General features: G+C 36.2%; 1 protein-coding gene across 8 annotated transcripts in view; it reads left to right on the top strand.

The window, feature by feature from the left end:
* Window positions 1-17,716, top strand: part of cnksr1 (connector enhancer of kinase suppressor of Ras 1) — a 65,038-nt gene that overhangs the window by 5,148 nt on the left and 42,174 nt on the right. For all 8 annotated transcript variants that reach the window (NM_205659.1, XM_068214360.2, XM_073927102.1 and 5 more), the window contains 2 exon segments: window positions 5,124-5,326; window positions 5,453-5,537. In NM_205659.1, coding sequence (NP_991222.1) covers window positions 5,124-5,326; window positions 5,453-5,537 — 288 coding nt within the window.

Genomic DNA, 17,716 nt, shown 5'->3' with positions numbered 1-17,716 from the left:
TATTTTCCGTGGAGCGAGCAATTTAAGGAAGTCAGCTATTTTTATTTGACGGAAGAAAAAACATATGATTGGAAAAAAACAGCCTATGCCGGTTATTAAAAAGAATCAGTCAGTGTTTTCGTTTTGTAATAATTAATTATTTAAGTGAAAAATAATTTAGGGCAGTCCTATTTATTTTATTCATTTTATTTAGTTTATTCTGCTCTTCTGTGCTAAACACTGCATGTGCGTGAAAATGCTCTGTCATATTGTTCTATTATTTATACTGTATGCTAGCATATAAAAATAAATCAGTATTTTAAAATGCAATATTTAATGTGTCAGACACAAAATAGACGCATCAATTTGTTTAATATAAAATTAATATTAATCTAACCAATTAACCGTTAATACCCGATTAATGAGCGGTGATTGTCGGTTAGCAAAATTAACCGAAACGAGCATCCCTATGCACAATATATCATTTTAGCATTGATCTTGCAATGTGAACATGCATAATAGTTACATCGCAGGATATGCATTGTTGAGTATGGATTATAATTTATCATATGCTTGTGTTTTTGACTGTTTATTTTCAAAGCATTCAGGCATTAAAAACTGTATAACAATATAACTTTAGTAATGATTCATTTTAATGAATTATTTATACAACAGAGACTATGCAGTATTGTTTTACATTTGATTAATCAATTACTGTACTTGAATACTGTTAGGATCCTTAAAAACAATCAAAAGCTGTTTATTTTATTTGTATGCAATCTATCTATGCTTGTAGATTATTTATTTTGTTTTATGCAGATGCACCTACAGTCCGATCAATATAAAACAGGCACATTGCCAGGGGGTTCAAAAGACCCACCCCTATCTGACAAAGTACAGAATTTGGCCCTATATGAGCTCATTTGTTCCATTTTTGACAGTATGCCATCATAAATTGTAAAACTAACATATAGAAGGAGGCTGTAGGAAGAATAACCAGTAAAAAAGGCTTTTATTATTTAAATCAAATTTGAACTGAGGGAATGAGCTGGCCAGTTTGTTAGTTGCCTATAGGCTATTTGTCTATAAGTTGTAAAAAAATCTCAGTTTTATTTTGTTGTTTTTTTATGATGGATGTTATTAATTTAGCATTTAAAGATAAGTATTTATTCATATTTTTAAAATTCTAATCTAAATATTTGTATATTTAATGTTTTAGACTTGCATTATTTAGGACATTGGAAAAAATGTTGGCCATTTTTCAGATGGAATTTTGCAGAATTCATCTTACTATGTTGGATTTCAACACACATACATTTACACTAATAGGCCATTCACTTAAAACTAGTTTTCTTAATCCGCCACTTAATTAATTTACTGTGCAAATACGGTAGATCTCATTTTCCCCACATTTTAATGGTGTGATCATATTTTGTCAGAAATATGGTATTTATTGAAGAATATTGGTGCTTATAGGCTATTTGTCTATACGTTTTATAAAATTCCCATTTTTGTTGTTGTTTGTTTGTTTGTTTTTTATGATGGATGATCATAAATAAGGATTTAAAAAAGTATTTTTTTCATATTTCTGAAAATTCTAATCTCATTACATTATATATAAAACTGTTATGACTTACAGTTTAAATGCACATTTGTAAATAAACATACATTTTTGTAAACAAAAAAAATAGTATGATTAGCACTTTGACAAAAATGTAGGAAAATACAATACAAAATTGTATTTTGTTGCATCAAAAGTGTTGTAATGATAACCACCCGACAAGTTAAACCAGCACAAATTAGTGCTTAAAATGTCCCCAAAATGCAGCATTTGAACCTCATATTTTGAGATGAGGGCGTCACGGTGGCGCAGTGGGAAGCACGCTCTCCTCACAGCAAGAAGGTTGCTGGTTAGAGCCTCAGCTGGGCCAATTAGCATTTCTGAATGGAGTTTGCAACTTTGCATGTTCTCCCCGTGTACGCGTGGGTTACCTCTGGGTGCTCTTGTTTTCGCCCACAGTTCAAAGATATGTGCTATAGGTGAATTAGATAAGCTAAATTGTCTGGAGTGTATGTGTGTGACTGTGTTTATGGGTGTTTCCCAGTGATGGGTTGCAGCTAGAAGAGCATACGCTGTGTAAAACATGCTGGTAAGATGGCATTTCATTCCTCTGTGGTGATCCAGATTAATGAGAGACTAAGCCAAAAAGAATTGAATTAATGAATAAATTTCTCAACTTTTTGAGAAAAAAGAACCACCTCTTTTAATAGGCGGGCTACGGGCCTGTGAAATTATAGGTTATTTACTAAAACTTAAACTAAAAATCCTAATGTTACATTTTTCCAATATCGTTCGGTCCTACTATGACTATTATTAGTATGACAGTCTATGTACTGTATCATAGGCCTGTAATAGAGCCTCTGTTATGGAGTAGAGGAATGTTTTTGCACCTAAATCAGTCAGTATCTTTATTTAAACACCTATAGAATCGGAATGAATGGTTTTAGCATTAGCCTGTGACCAAACTACTCTCGCTCTCTCAGGGAATTTCATTACGTCTTTGAGAATTGCTCACCCTGCTGACTTTAGCTGTAACACTAACAAAACCCAAGCCAAATCTCAGAGAACATTCTTCCACAAATTCCTGGCCTATTTTTATTTTTCAAACTGCTTCCATTTCTGTGCTTGTCTTATGTCATCTCAGCTTTGCAAAGTCATGGGTTTATACAAGAGTGAAGAAATTATGAATAGTGCTGTCTTTTTTCTTTACTTTCTGAGCATAAATGTGATCCTGGCTTGTTGACTGAAGCTTCCCCTGAGCTGACAGTGGATGTGCTCCATGTGCTGTAAATATTTTGCCCGCTGGGAGGATTAATGCGAACCTGATGGTGCCAGAACTCCCTGTGTGTCGTAACAGCAAACGTCAGGCTCAACTGCAGATGATTTTCTATGGAGAAAATAGCAGGAGAATGAAGTTATTGTTTTTTATTTAAGTTTGCAAAGCTCAATTTTAGAAGTCATAGAGACGAATGTCGCTGAAAACTTGGAGGGAACTGAAGACATTAGATATGCTGATGTTGAGGGTGTGTGTGTGTGTGTGTGTGTGTGTGTGTGTGTGTGTGTGTGTGTGTGTGTGTGTGTGTGTGTGTGTGTGTGTGTGTGTGTGTGGGAGACAGAAGAAGAAACGGCGGATAGGTTATGACATTTCAGAGTAAGCTTAAAAGTAGAAGCTGAGTGAAAAAAGTATAAATATTTGTACACTCACTGGCCACTTTATTAGGTACACCTTACTAGTACCGGGTTGGACCCCCTTTTGCCTTCAGAACTGCCTTAATCTTTTGTGGCATAGATTTAACAAGGTACTGGAAATACCTGAGGATTTTGGTCCATATTAACATAATAGCATCATACAGTTGCTGCAGATTTGTTGGCTGCAGATAATGCTAATCTACTGTTCCACCACATCCCTATTCTCTATTGGACAGGTGTCAAACTCAGTTCCAAAAGGGCCGCAACGCTGCACAGTTTAGTTCCAACCCTAATTAAACACACCTGATCAAACTAATTGAGTCCTTCAGGCTTGTTTGAAACCTACAGGTAAGTGTGTTGGAGCAGGGTTGGAAATAAACTGTGCAGGCCTTCGGCCCTCCAGGAATTGAGTTTGACACCCCTGCTCTATTGGATTGAGGTCTGGTGACTGTGGAGGCCATTTGAGTACATTTAGGACAATAACAATTAAATTAAAACAATTTTTGCTCAATTTTCAGTTGTAATTCTGAGGACTTCATCTTTACTATGTTGGAATTCAGTGCACATACATTTACACTCGTAGGCCATTCACTTAAAAATTCTAAATGCACCACTTCTCAATTAATTTACTGTGTTAAACTGGTAGATATCATTTTCCCCACATTTATTGGGGAATTCATGTTTTGTTGGAAATGTTGTATTTATTAAAGAAAATTGGTGCTAAAATTGATTAGATCTTGATTTTATCAGCCAATCAAATTGCAAACATTTTGAATATATTTGCATATGTGGTGCAGTATGCTGGGATATACTGTACGTTTACTAGGCCTGTTGCAATATGTATTATTTGTTGAATGAAATATTACACCAAAATATTTAGCAATAAGCAATATTATTGTCATTTTAAGACCATTTTATGCCACTCATTATGTGTTAATGAGTGCACTCTTCAAAGAACACATAATTTTTCATTCTTAAAAATATTTCATTCAATTATAGTAAATCTACCCAAAATTTTTTTGAAGATTTAATTTTGTTCTTTTTAGATTTATTAGATAGGACATTAATCAGACCGGAAGCGAAGTGGGAGGGAAAGAATGAGGTAGGGTTGGGAAATGTCCTCAAGCCGGGATTTGAATCTGTCGAAATTCGAATATTGAATATTCAGCTTGTTAATCACTAGACTATTATGCCGACATAGTTATATTAATTAGACATTGGAATCACAATGTAAAAACGCATGTGAAATGTAAAAACGCATATCCAAAAATACATTTTAACAAAAAAGTGCAAGGTAAAAAGTGATAGAGGGTGTCATATCTGATATTAAATCTATTTTCATTCGCCAGACACCCACATGAAAATATACTAAAGTAATTTATAATGAATACTGCAGTGTTTTTAATCATACTAACACTGACACTTTTGATAGGGATGTTGCACAATCAGTTAAAATGTTTTAAGAATGGTTTTTGTAGGTATTTTATTTATGGGCGATTATATATTGCATCACCAAAAGTAATTGTGGTCATATCCATGTGTTGTGCGATTAAGTCAATATGTTGATGATTGTGACAGGCCTAGTATCATTTACTTCGCAAAAATCAGGTGACATATTATTTCATGAATTATATCGCAATTGTACGATGAGTGTGGTTGCGTTCGTGTCTGTGGGATTTTGGTACCACTGCGCTACAAATGGCAGCAAACAAGCTGTGACATTTTGGCTTCCCTTCTCTACAGTGAAAGGAAGTGGAGATTTGTCTTTGATGTTTTTACAGTTTGCCTTATTCATGCTAATAAAACACTCCTGGGGATCTTTTGTTATTTGGGATGTTGTAGAAGTGCTTTTAAAAATGTTAAATCACAATTTTTTTTCCCCATGTCTGCACAGACCTACAGTGTTGGGGGTGACAGTCTGCGAAGTTTGACAGAGAAGCTTCGTGCAGTGGCACATACTCTGCAGATGAGCATACAGGGTCGCTGGCGTGTCAATAGCAATGATGCTCAGAGCGCCACCAATCTGCCACAACAGGTACTGCAGGCGGTGGTGGACGTCATTGTAGCATCCAATGGACTTGTGTCTGTTCTTAACAGGTGAGGATCACACAGACTGCACCACAGAACAATGTTTATGTCTATGTGTTTATCATTCACAGATCATGTAGCATAGCGGTGTGGTAGTTCACTCATTCTCAGCCATAACGTGCATGTCTTTTACAGGTATCAGTTTGAACAGCAGACTGGATACACAGCAAATGTGAAAGTCGCCGCTCTGTGTAAAGATCTGGACACCAATGTGCATAAAGTAAGTGTAAATATTAATGTAAATATAAATGAGGATTTACATTTGTTGTTAGATTTGAAACTATTTTTACCAACTCTTACTATTAACTGCTGGGTTATTACATAAGATATTGGCTGTTTACATGTATTTATAAAGCAGATATTCTGCATGATCTTATTGTACATCTTAATCCTAACCAATATCTACATAACCACTTCATTAATAACTATTTATAAACTGAAAATTATGAGTTTATTGAGTTGTGTTTTATGTTCAATCCACTTAAAGTTAACATGAAGGAATTGTGTGGAACCCTTTATTTAATGGAATATTAAAGTGAGAATCGAGCCTTGAAATCAAGTTTAACCAACATACTTGCTTATTACGCTCTCAACTCTTATGCCACACTATTTCGCCACTAAAATCTGAGGGCCCTATTATACATGCAATAAGGCACAAGATGTGTTTGATGCAATTTGTTGCTATTTTCAGACCAGTGCAATCCTAATTTTCATGTTTTGCACTACGTTGTTTAAATAGTAAATTCCTTTGTGCCACTTTGTGGACTCATGGGTGTGCCGGTCTATAAAGCAAGTGTGTTAAGGCGCATTGTCGGCGCATTGCTTTTTTAAGACCTGAAATAGACATGCAATTGACCAAATGAAAGCAGGTCTAAAGTCCAGCACAGAGTGCGTTAGTTATGCGCCTATGCAGGTCCAAAATGTGTACACATTTCTTAATACACACAGGATGTACAACAACACACAAATATCTTTACATATATAAAAAATAAAGTATTAAAATGTTACAGATTTGTCCAGCTGTCAGGTTTTGGAGATGTCTGCATCACCATATGGGCCATAAGAATAGGATGTGTGTTTGGATATAGCTCCGTTTTTTGACCACACTTTGTTATTATTGTTCATTTATTTGTTTGCTGGAAATTAGAACTGAATTTAGAAATAGTTTTGAAACAAATCTTTTCACTTAACAAACTAAATTAAATTTGTAGGCTAATGGATGTCTTTAGTTAAGTGCGTACAGTACCGTTTCCTTGTCCACAAAAGTAAAGGAGTTAAGTAAAGGAGTTAGAGTAAAATAAAGAGGCTAAATGGAGGAGGCTCGTTCTTTATCCTCAAGCTGCAGATGGTCTGCTTAACTGTTCACTAGTAAAGCATTCAGTTTTTCCACTTACAAAGTCCGCCATGTAAATAGCAAATGCGCCATGGCATGACGCAACTGAGTCTTAAAGATAATGTGAGATGAGACACCCATAGCTCATTAAGAGAATAACCACAACCCTGTTAGTCCATGTGCTAGGGTGCAATGCGTATTTTTCCATCCTTAAAATAGCAAAAGTGGATTTGGATTTTCTGTTAATGATTTTGTGCCATGCACTTTAGACTTTGTGTCTCAATCGTTAAAATAGAGCCCTAAATGTTTATTATGGAGGTTATGTTTGGTGTTTATGTAAAAAATAAAGCCAGACTTCTTTTATTAGATTGGCCAACTTAAGTTGTTTTGATGTTGGTGTTGAGTCTGCGTAGAATGAGCAGCCAAAACATTTAAAAAATTTACTATGATCTTCTATGTGAAGTTGCTTTGACGCAATCTACATTGTAAAAGCGCTATACAAATAAAGGTGAATTAAATTTAATTGAATTTAACTTAAAAAAAATAACTTTTGGTAATCCTAAAACTATAAACAGAGCAGAATGACACATTTTTGACTATATACACTTTTCGGGAACAAGTGTCCCTCCAAGGCTGCATGAACAGACATTCTTCTTATTTTTTTCCAATCCATGCCATCTGTCAGTGCTATTATTGGTGCATCTTGCTCACCTAAGTCATTGTCAGATAAATGTTGCGTGTTGTCCAGTGAACTTGTTTGTTTACAATGTCTGATACTTACAAAAATACAGTAATGCTGAAAACCATTGCGCATTCACAGGACTCAAGTGCTTAGACTGTTTAAAAGAGAGCGAGAGAGAGAGAGAGAGAAAAGGGGAGGGGCATTTAGAGTCAGAATATAAGAAGTGAGCAATGTTTTGGCCGTGTGTTAATCACCTGTGGTAAGCGGACAGTAGAGAAGGTCACATAATATTCAGTTCATCAGAAGAGTAACTTCATCTGTTCTCAAACCAGAAAGGTTAGTTTATGCTCTAATGATTATTACTTCTTGTCTTTTTACCAATAATACATTTGACATACTTTCACATAGAAGGATTTTCAAGTTTAACAGCACTCACAAACTAGCTGATAAAATTCTTTTTGATTCTGAAACTAATGTGTGTAACTAATGAAAAAAACATGTTGACTCACTCTGGTGTTGTTGTAGATCAGATAGCATCTATTTGAAGAAGTGTGTTTGCTTTATCATTCAAAAGGCATCTGAACCATTTGCTGCATGTTTCTTGCAGATGTCCTAGTTGCCATAAAGTTTCAAGGACTTTTCTGGGATGTTTGTGTGCTCATAGAGGAAAATAGCATTCAAGTGTTTGAATCGTTACTGATGTGACTCAGTCTCCACTCTCAGAGCAAATAGGGTTGCAAAAGAGGGGAAGGAAAGTGTGGAAATGAGAAAGAGGCTTAGTTTGTATGTGTGTGAGTGGAGAAACAATGTGCACACTAAATGTTGACACTTGTTCCTATGAGTTCATATCTATCACACACAAGCACACACTGTAAATCACCAAGGAGTTGTTTTCTCTCCTGCGCTGTTTTGTCAATGAATTTCCTAAAGCTGATGGCATCTTTTTTAAAATTTAAGTGCATTGTTTTTATGCTTCCTGTTTGTGCTACAAACAGAACTCTGTTTATTATATGCTAATGCATTCTTGTGCATGCAGCAGTAAGGAATTTGTAAATGTAAAAAAACTGTAAAAGGAGGGTTAATGTCTAAACTGAGAAGTGTTCTGGATCACCAATCCTTACATAATCATTCATACTCACTGTTGGGTCCAAAAGTCTTTACAGACAGTGAAAAAATATATGCACCTGTTAAAAATTTGGGATTTTAAATATTTAAAGCAAATTTTTGAAAGAAAACATTGAAAGATTTTGTTTATATTACAAATAGACTTATTTGTTTTGGTATATTTTAAAATGTATTATTTTTCCTGTAGTAGAAAGCTGCATTTTAAGCATTAATTGCTTTAGTCCTCAGTGTCATGTTATTTTTCCTTACTATTTCCAAGGTTGAAACTAGGTTAATATATTTGTGGATTGTTTAACTTTTATATCAGAACTTTAAGAAAGAACAGCATTTATTTAAAATCTAAATCCTCTTAAATAATAATAATAATAGGCAGCATGGTGGTGCAGTGGGTAGCACGTTTGCCTCAGCAAGAAGGTCACTGGTTAGAGCCTCGGCTGGGTCAGTTGGCGTTTCTTTGTGGAGTTTGCATGTTTTCCGTGTTGGCGTAAGTTTTCTCCAGGTGCTCTGGTTTCCCCCAAAGTCCAAAGACATACGGTACAGGTAAATTGAACAAAGCTAAATTGCCCGTAGTGTATGTGTGTGGGTGTTTTGCAGTGTTGGGTTGCGTCATAAAGGGCATCCGCTATGTAAAACATATGCTGGATGAGTTGGCGGTTCGTTCCGCTGTGGCAACTCCTGATGAATAAAGTGACTAAACTGAAAAGAAAATCAGTCAATAAATGAATAATTGTTATAACAATAGTTATAATAATAATAATGTTAATAATAATAAAAAATAATATACTTCCTTACATTTATATAGCGCTTTTCAGGACACTCTAAGCGCTTTACACCTTTTTGGGGGGGTTTGTGGGGGGCAGCAATATTGCGCCAGACTGCACACCGCACAGCTGATTGGTAGAGAGAAGACTGAGAGATGCAGCCAATAATTATATGGGGATGGTTAGGAGGCCAGTGGGCAAATTTGGCCAGGATGCCGGGTTAAACCCCTACACTTTTTGTGATGGACATCCTGGGATTTTTACTGACCACAGAGGACCTCGGTTTAATGTCTCATCATAAAGATGGCGCTCACTGAGCAGTATAGAGTCCCCTTCACTTCACTGGGGCATTAGGACCCACACAGGCTGCAGTTGGCTGATTTATACTTCTGCGTCAAACACCGGCATATGCTACGGCGCTGACACATAGCCCTTCGCCGTGGCCGTCGGCGTCGATGACGTGCACCTCTCAAAAATTGTAACTACACGTCGCAATGACGCGTAGCGTAAGCTCTGTGATTGGTCGGCTTGGTAGCGCTGACGAGTCTGGGTGGGAGTGAGAGCCGCGCGAATGGCGCGAGCTGGACGCGAGCCCAATGGAGCGATTGTTTACAAGTGTGGAGTCCCGTGAAGGAGCTCCTGATGGAAAGTTTTGTTTTGTGTTTACCTCATAGTTAAAGTTGTTGCACGTCTGCCGTTTCCTGCCTCAAAATGAGCAAATTTACACCTCACTGCCAACTAGCGTTTCGGAAGTGTTAAAGCAGACCAACAGAGACAGCACGCAGAAGTATAAATGCACAGCTGCACGCGTTGCCTGCGCCGTGAGTTACGCCGGTCACTTGACGCAGAAGTATAAACCAGGCTTAAGTGTCCCCTGCTTGTCTCACTAACACCACTTCTGGCAGCAACCTAGCTTTCCCTTTTGATATCCCATCCAGGTACTGACTAGGCGCAGCCCTGCTTAGCTTACGTCTGTGACCATGTGAGAGCTATAGCATTTTTACTATACGCGTATAAATGTTATTAAAGATATTATCACCATTGAAATCTTCTGAGCCAAAACTTATGAATAGTAATGTGTCTATGTAAGTAGAATTAGTTACAAAATTAGAAAAATAGAAATTATATGCATCATTTCTTCAACTCTTAGTACAAACCCTTAAACTATCTATTGATTAACAATAACAGTAAGATTTAAAGCATTTCTGAAGTGTTTCAGTGTACAGAGTTCATTCTGCTCATGTTCTAATGACTTTCTGACATTTGAAGCAGCATTAAAACAGGTGTTAAGACACAGATGGGCCTCTGACTCTTCATAGAAACCACGTCACCTGAAGTCAAATGTCATCATGTCAAGCAAATCTTTCTGTCCAGTAGGTTGTGTGTCATACAATATAAAGACTGAGTCGTTCTCTCTGGTGGTTGTGTGATGAACAGATATTCAGTGTCTCCAGGGTCAGCTCAGATATGAAAGGAAACTATTATGATCAGAGATATAATTGCGTCTGAGCATGTTTTGGTTTGTTTGTCTTTAATGGCAGCGCTGCCTTGGGGAGTGTGGAATAATTAGCAGTCAGCTGATGACTGTATTGAGAAAGAGAGTGAGATAGAGTGGAGTAATGAATTTTAAAAGAAGGAGAGGTGAGGGAGTGAAAGATAGATTAATTAAATGTGAGATAAGAGGTGGAGAGTAGGAGAGAGAGGGCAAAATGACACACACACACACACACACACACACACACACACACACACACACACACACACACACACACACACACACATGCTGTACTAAAATAACACATCAGTGGATTAAAGAGAAAAGGTCATGTCGATCAGAGAGAGTTTCTCCGTGTGCTTGTTTTTTTTAATCTTTTTACCTTGAATACACTTTCCCCTTGAAGTTCACGACTGAAGTTGCCTTAGAAAAATGTAGTGCAGCATTTACAGGTTTGAATGCAGTGGAATTGGTGGTTTTGTTTAATAAACAGTGTGTGTTGTGGAATTTTAGAAGTTGGCTCTTCTGTAGAGTTCCTCAGAGCAAATGCATAGTTCAAATTCTGGCATTTATTCATGCTCAAGTTGTTCCAAACCTGTATGTTTTTTTCCTTTACCAATATAATGCACTATGTACCATTCACTATTGAGAAAGTAGTATTGGTTTGAACAAGTAGCTTATTCAGCTTTTACTGCAGCTTTAGTGACTAGGGATGGGATAGTTCAAGTGACAAATTCACTCACTCACTATCCTTTAGGCTTAGTCCCTGGTTTATCAGGGTAATGACCAATTATTTGGAAAGAAAATATGATGGGAAGCTGAAATGCAGGGTGATGTCATCAATATTGTTAATCTTAGTGAAAAGGAACATAAGTTTTGGTTGTACACTGTAAAAAGTGATTAGTTGACTTTTAAAATAGTGCATAAACTCATTGTTTTTAAAAGGATTAGTTCGCTTAACTTTAAAAAATGAGTAATGCTTTTGCCTTAAAATTATTAAGTAAAAGAACTATTTGTATAATTATACATTACGTTTTAAATTACCAGTTTACTCACTTTACTAATTTTTACTAAATGTTTACTAAATGCATATTTTGAAGATTTTGAAGAAAAAAAAAGTTTGTTTGGGACAACTTAAAGGGCACATATGATGAAAATGTTTTTTAAGCTATTTGGACAGAACTGTAAGTATAGTGTGTCCACAGTCATATTGGGGTGATACAATGACAATAAGTCCTTTTTTTTATTTCCTGATGTTAAAATAGGATCCAAACCCCTAACTAGGGTTGTAACGGTATGAATTTTTCACGGTATGATAATCGTCTAAAACAATACCACGGTTTGACGGTTTCGCGGTATACGGTATGTTACAAATGTTACAAAATAATAGAACAGTGAAGCAAATTTGACTTTTTCCAAATAATATATTTTTAGTTACTATAAACAACACCACTTACAATGAACAAATAAAAATAAGAAAATAATAAATAATGTGTCAAAGTCCAAATAAAGTCCAAATAAACATGGTGCAAATCCTCAGTAAAAAATAGATATAAATATTTACTATACTATAAATAGTTACATAACGAAACTAGATTCAATATGGAACATCCTTAGGTTTATGTGCCAGCATGGATATGGTTGTCTATCGATATGGATTTGGATATGGTTGTCTGCAATGCAGACAAACAGCTGCATCTTCATTTGCGTCTTTTGAAAACAGCAAGAGCAGCAGTTCGTCTTTGCTGTGTCACTGTTTTGTCATGTTTCTGTGCTGCTGTGCATGCAAAAGTACTTAGTATTAGAATTATTTCATGCAAAACTTTTTTTTTTTGCGTTTTATTTAGCCGCGCATAAATGTATGCCTATCTCTCATTCCGTGTGGTTCAAAAAGCTTGGTCCACAAACAAAAGCGAAACCTATGCTTATTGGTTGTGATATAGCGAGTTTGAACCAATCTGGGCATGGAGGAGGGACAATGCATCAATGTATCATGTCTGATTTGTCCGGAGACACAGTGACGAGCGTTTCTTTGTCAAATCAGCGTTGTCAAATGTTGATGACGTAACTGCACTGATTCCGGAGCCTCTGAAAGTCCGCAAATGTTATGTGATACAGCACTGGAAAGCTGAGATTCTCTTCTTTATGCCAATCTTTGAATTGTATGAATCGGATCAGCGGATCAAAAGTTATTAAACATTTAAGAGCAATACTTATTTTTAGCCGCGGGCGGCTGTCTCGGTCTTTAAGGGTTAAAACCGTTGATATGCAATTGTTCATGGTATGATAATCGTGCACGTTCAAATCGTGGTAAACCGTCATACCGGTATATTGTAACAACCCTACCCCTAACATTTTGAGGCCGACCGCAACTTGACTTAGGGATGCAGTTTCCCCACCCACCAAATTGATTGACAGCTGCGTATTAAGTTGTCTCTATAGTAACGTGTATAATGATATCAACAAGACAGGGCATGCGCAAAACCATCGGGAATAAAAGATCTGTTTCTAGCCTGTTTGCTAGGATCATCAATCATCATCAAATGTGATCAAGAATAAGTTTTACAAGTTTAAAATATTTTAAAACAGTGCATGTTTCTAATGAATTACAGCAATTTACTTTATCACCACAGCTGCCTGTCAGTAGAATTGTAAAAGAAGACGCTTCAATCCTGGTTTGTGGACATTAAATCAGGTTTATTTTGTACATTAATATAACGGATATCCATACAACAGTGGATATTAACATGTATCCTGTCACATTTGCCATGCAAAAACAGTGTAAAGCTAAATGATGTGTGTGTGTGAATCTGTGTGTGTGCATGAACTTTGTAACGACATTGTGTGTGACTCATAACTCCACACCAAATACATAAAATAAGCATTGGGAAAGTTCTACTAAGTACTACTTTTAGTAAGTACTACTTACTGTAGTATTTCTCACAAGCGTTACGTGAGATCTGCTTCCTTCATGTCTGTCTGTTTTCTGAGGCAGCCAAGGGGGGAAATTGAGGCACACTGACAGGCACGTGGGAACGATGGACAGGGAGAACTAGCATTAAAGGCACATTCCACAAAAAATATGCTCAGAGCTAAAAATTACAAACTTCTGAAAGCTATAATAAATAATCTGATGGGTGTTTTGAGCTGAAACAGACACATTCTGGAGACACAAAAGATTTATATTATAACTGAAAAAGGGGTAAAATAGGTGCCCTTTAAAGGATTTATTTTAAATCCACTTAAATTTGTAAAAACAATTAAGTTAGCTTAATCAATTTCTGTTGGGACAACATGAAGGAATTGTGTGGAACCCTGCATTTTCATTGTGAAAAAGCTTTTTTTTTTGTCCAAGGTGCTTAGTACGCTATTTATCAGGGGTCCCCACAGCAGAATGAAACAACAACTATTCCAGCATATGTTTTATGCTTCTCTTCTAGCTGCAACCCAGTACTGGAAAACACCCATACACTCTCACAGTCTCACACTATAGCCAATTTAGTTAATCCAATTCATCTATAGCGCATGTCTTTGGACTCTAGGAGAAACTAGAGCACACAGAGGCAACCCACGCAAACATGGGCAGAACTCCACACAAAAATGCCAACTGGTCCAGCCAGGACTCGAACCAGTGACCTTCTTGCGGCCACACAACCAACAGTTTTTGCTGTCTTCATCTGAAAAACACTTTTTAAACCACATAAATGGCTGCAGCAAAAACAATATCATCAGATCACTATAGAGAAAAACAATATAAGTCAATTTAAAGCATCCATCATGAGAGTAAAAAAGCATAAGCATGCATGTTGTTTTGAGAGGTGTAAATGGATCCATGCGGGAAGTCAGGCTGATCTTTTTTTAGTATCATCAGGTCTCCTGGTCTCTTACCCGTAACTGATTCAGCTGATTGGCTCTGCCTAGAGACTGCAGCATTTATATCATTTGTTTTGCTTCGAGTTTGTCATTGTATGCAGCTGCAACTTCAGTCATTTGCCATGCCAGTAAATTACCAAAAAAGAAAGGCAGAGGAAAGTATAGAGAGACAACACCTGACCTGTGTTTTATCACTGAAGGAAGCTCTCGCTGTCTTTCTGCAGTGCTCAAAACAGAGTTAATGATTATTATCAGTGTGAAATGAGGAGCTTTAGAAGATAACAAGGTAAAAGCTTTTGAGCTGAATGGAGCTGCTTTGTGTGAGGACATCAGCTTCAATAAAGCTGAATGACAGAAAAACAGCAGGACTTGAGAGAAAATGAATATCAGGTGTCTGTCTTTCTTTTTCACCTGTAGTTTTGAATCCAGTATATATTTACTCTGCTCTGCATAACAAGACAGATAGGGCAAAACAATGCAATATCAAAAGATCGATTTAATTGAAAAGGGCAAAGCAGGTTTTTGTGGTGTGTATTAAAGTGTCTCAGAAATAATTGCAGCAAATGATCATATTGTCATTCTAAGAAAATCTTATGTCACTGATTATGTAATAACAACATATAATAGTATAATATTGCACATCCACCCTTCAGACAAATACTTAACTCACTGTGCATCCAGAGTAGAAAAAATGCAGTCACACACATATAACACTCATAATCCGCTTGTTAAGTCGTGATGTATGGAATATTGTTTCCAGGTCCAAGTTGCTACTCATTTGAATTGATAAAATATTTGTTTATGATTTTAATCATATCGCACATAAAGTGAATTTCATATAAAATCGTGGAGTACACAACAGCTTCTGGACTTGCTGCATCCCAAACACCAATATTTGAACCATTTCTAAAAAGTGAACTCGGTCCCACTTTATATTAAGTGTCCTTAACTACTATGTACTTACACAAAAAAATAAATACAATGTACTTACTGTGTTTAAAATGTTTTTTAGAACACTTGTGGTGCTTTTGAGTTGGGAGAGAGGTTGGGTTATCGACAGGTTTGGTGGTATGGGTAGGTTTAAGGGTGGGTTAAGGTGTAAGCGATGGTCAACAGTATATTTACAAATGTAATTACAGAAGTTAATTACAGATGTAATTACATACAAGTATTCATTCAAGCACATCACAGTAAATACATGTATTTACACAGTAAGTACATTGTAACAAATTATTAATTCTTGTGTAAGTACATATTGGTTAAGGCCACTTAATTTGAAGTGGGACCGTGAACTCTTTCTGGCGTATATTAGGCATGGATGTATATATTATGATTGTGATTCTCAAAAGTTTTACATCACTTTATAAACGTTTATTATTACTATTTGATAAGTCTCCCTATACAGTTCGATACAATGCTTGTACCCGGAAGCCGCTTCGTGTGACGTCACACTTAACAAGATACATGATCAGGTTTTATAGTTACAAAATGATTGATTGAATGTGCGTTATCAGTTGTTATCAACTGATAGATATGGGCCAGTAGTACTGGTAGGCTCAGAAGGCTGTTATCATCCATCAACATGGTTAATCAGCTACACTAATAGTAAAGACTCCAGATTCAGATTAGTTTTTACATTACTGTGAAGGTTGGGGTTGGGGTTGGGGTAGGGGAGGACGTTAATAAAATACAATTAATGGGAAATTTAATTGATAATATAAATAATTCTTGTGATTAATCAACTAAACTAATAGGGAAGACTCCAGATCTGTTTTTAAATTACTGAGAAGGTTGGTGTAGGGGAAGACACTAATAAAGTACAATTAATGGGAAGTTTAATAACTCTCGTTAACTTTGGGCCACAGCCATATGTAATCTATAGCTGATTAACTATGTGGATGGATGATAACAGCCTTCTGAGCCTACCAGTAGGCGCAGAAGGCCCCTACTGGACCATGTCTATCAGTTGATAACCACTGATAATACTCATTTAACATTCCAATGGACTGAAATGATGAACTTTGACAAAGATTGTTTTTATTGTTATAATATTGTTAAAATTGTAATATTTTTAATGTCTAAATATAAATTGAATGAAAACGTTGAAACGACAATTTAGTCATTTACTGCATTTATGTGGTTTATAAAGTGTTTTTCCAGAAAAAGACAGCAAACAATGTTGATTAAATGTTTGGTTGTTAATTTATAGTGAAGAGTTTACAGCTTTGAAAAGGATTATTCAATCACTAATTTACCTTCGGCTTAGTACCTGATTTATGAAGGGGTCAGCAAAGCAGAATGAACCGCCAATTACTTTGGCATATGTTTAATGCAGCGGATGGCCTCCCAGCATTGAGATTTCCCTAACTCTTGAACACCCAGTGCAGGGAAACACCCATACACTCTCATCTCACACACACACACTTATACACTAAGGCCAATTTTGTATATTTGAAAATGATTATTTTGGTCCAATGCCTCCAATCTGGTTTTAGTGATATGGCAAGTCATTTTGACCTTTATCTACAAGTGTACTAGTATCTAAGAACTAGTAGCTTGAATATAGATACATTTTAATCTATCCTTTCTATAATCTCTGATTGATAGTGTACACACACCTATCAATAAGATACTAGCAGTTAGTAGTACTGATAAAATGTATGGTTGAATCATTCACAAGAACATGCATTTAGAAAAATATATCAAATTGTATTTCATGTCTGAAAAGCCACAAAATAAATAAAGTCACAAAATACTCAAGTGGTAGCAGATGTGTCTAAAAACACAATGGTCCATTTTCCTAATGTCTATGTAGTTCAGGTTTGGATATTTTCTGTTTATATTGTTTTGTGATAAAGATTGGATTTATCATGGGAGATCAGCCTCTGCCTCTCTAATCAGCTATAATCAAATCACCTATAAAAAGATTCAGATCCTGTCATTCCACCCACTTGTAGCGTCTTACTTGCAAGCACTTATGCATAAAGACCTATTTGGCAGAACAAGCATATGTTTATCCACTCACCTTGAACAAAGCAGATCATCGCTCTCATTTAAAGTGTCATTTAAACGGCTGTGTTCATATAAAAATGGAAATTTCCTCACCATTTACTCGCATTTAAGTAGTTCC

The sequence above is a fragment of the Danio rerio genome, chromosome 17, assembly GCF_049306965.1.
Source record: "Danio rerio strain Tuebingen ecotype United States chromosome 17, GRCz12tu, whole genome shotgun sequence".
Classification (NCBI taxonomy): domain Eukaryota; kingdom Metazoa; phylum Chordata; class Actinopteri; order Cypriniformes; family Danionidae; genus Danio; species Danio rerio.
Note: the sequence above shows the minus strand (reverse complement) of the source record. Positions and strands in the feature narration are given on the sequence as shown.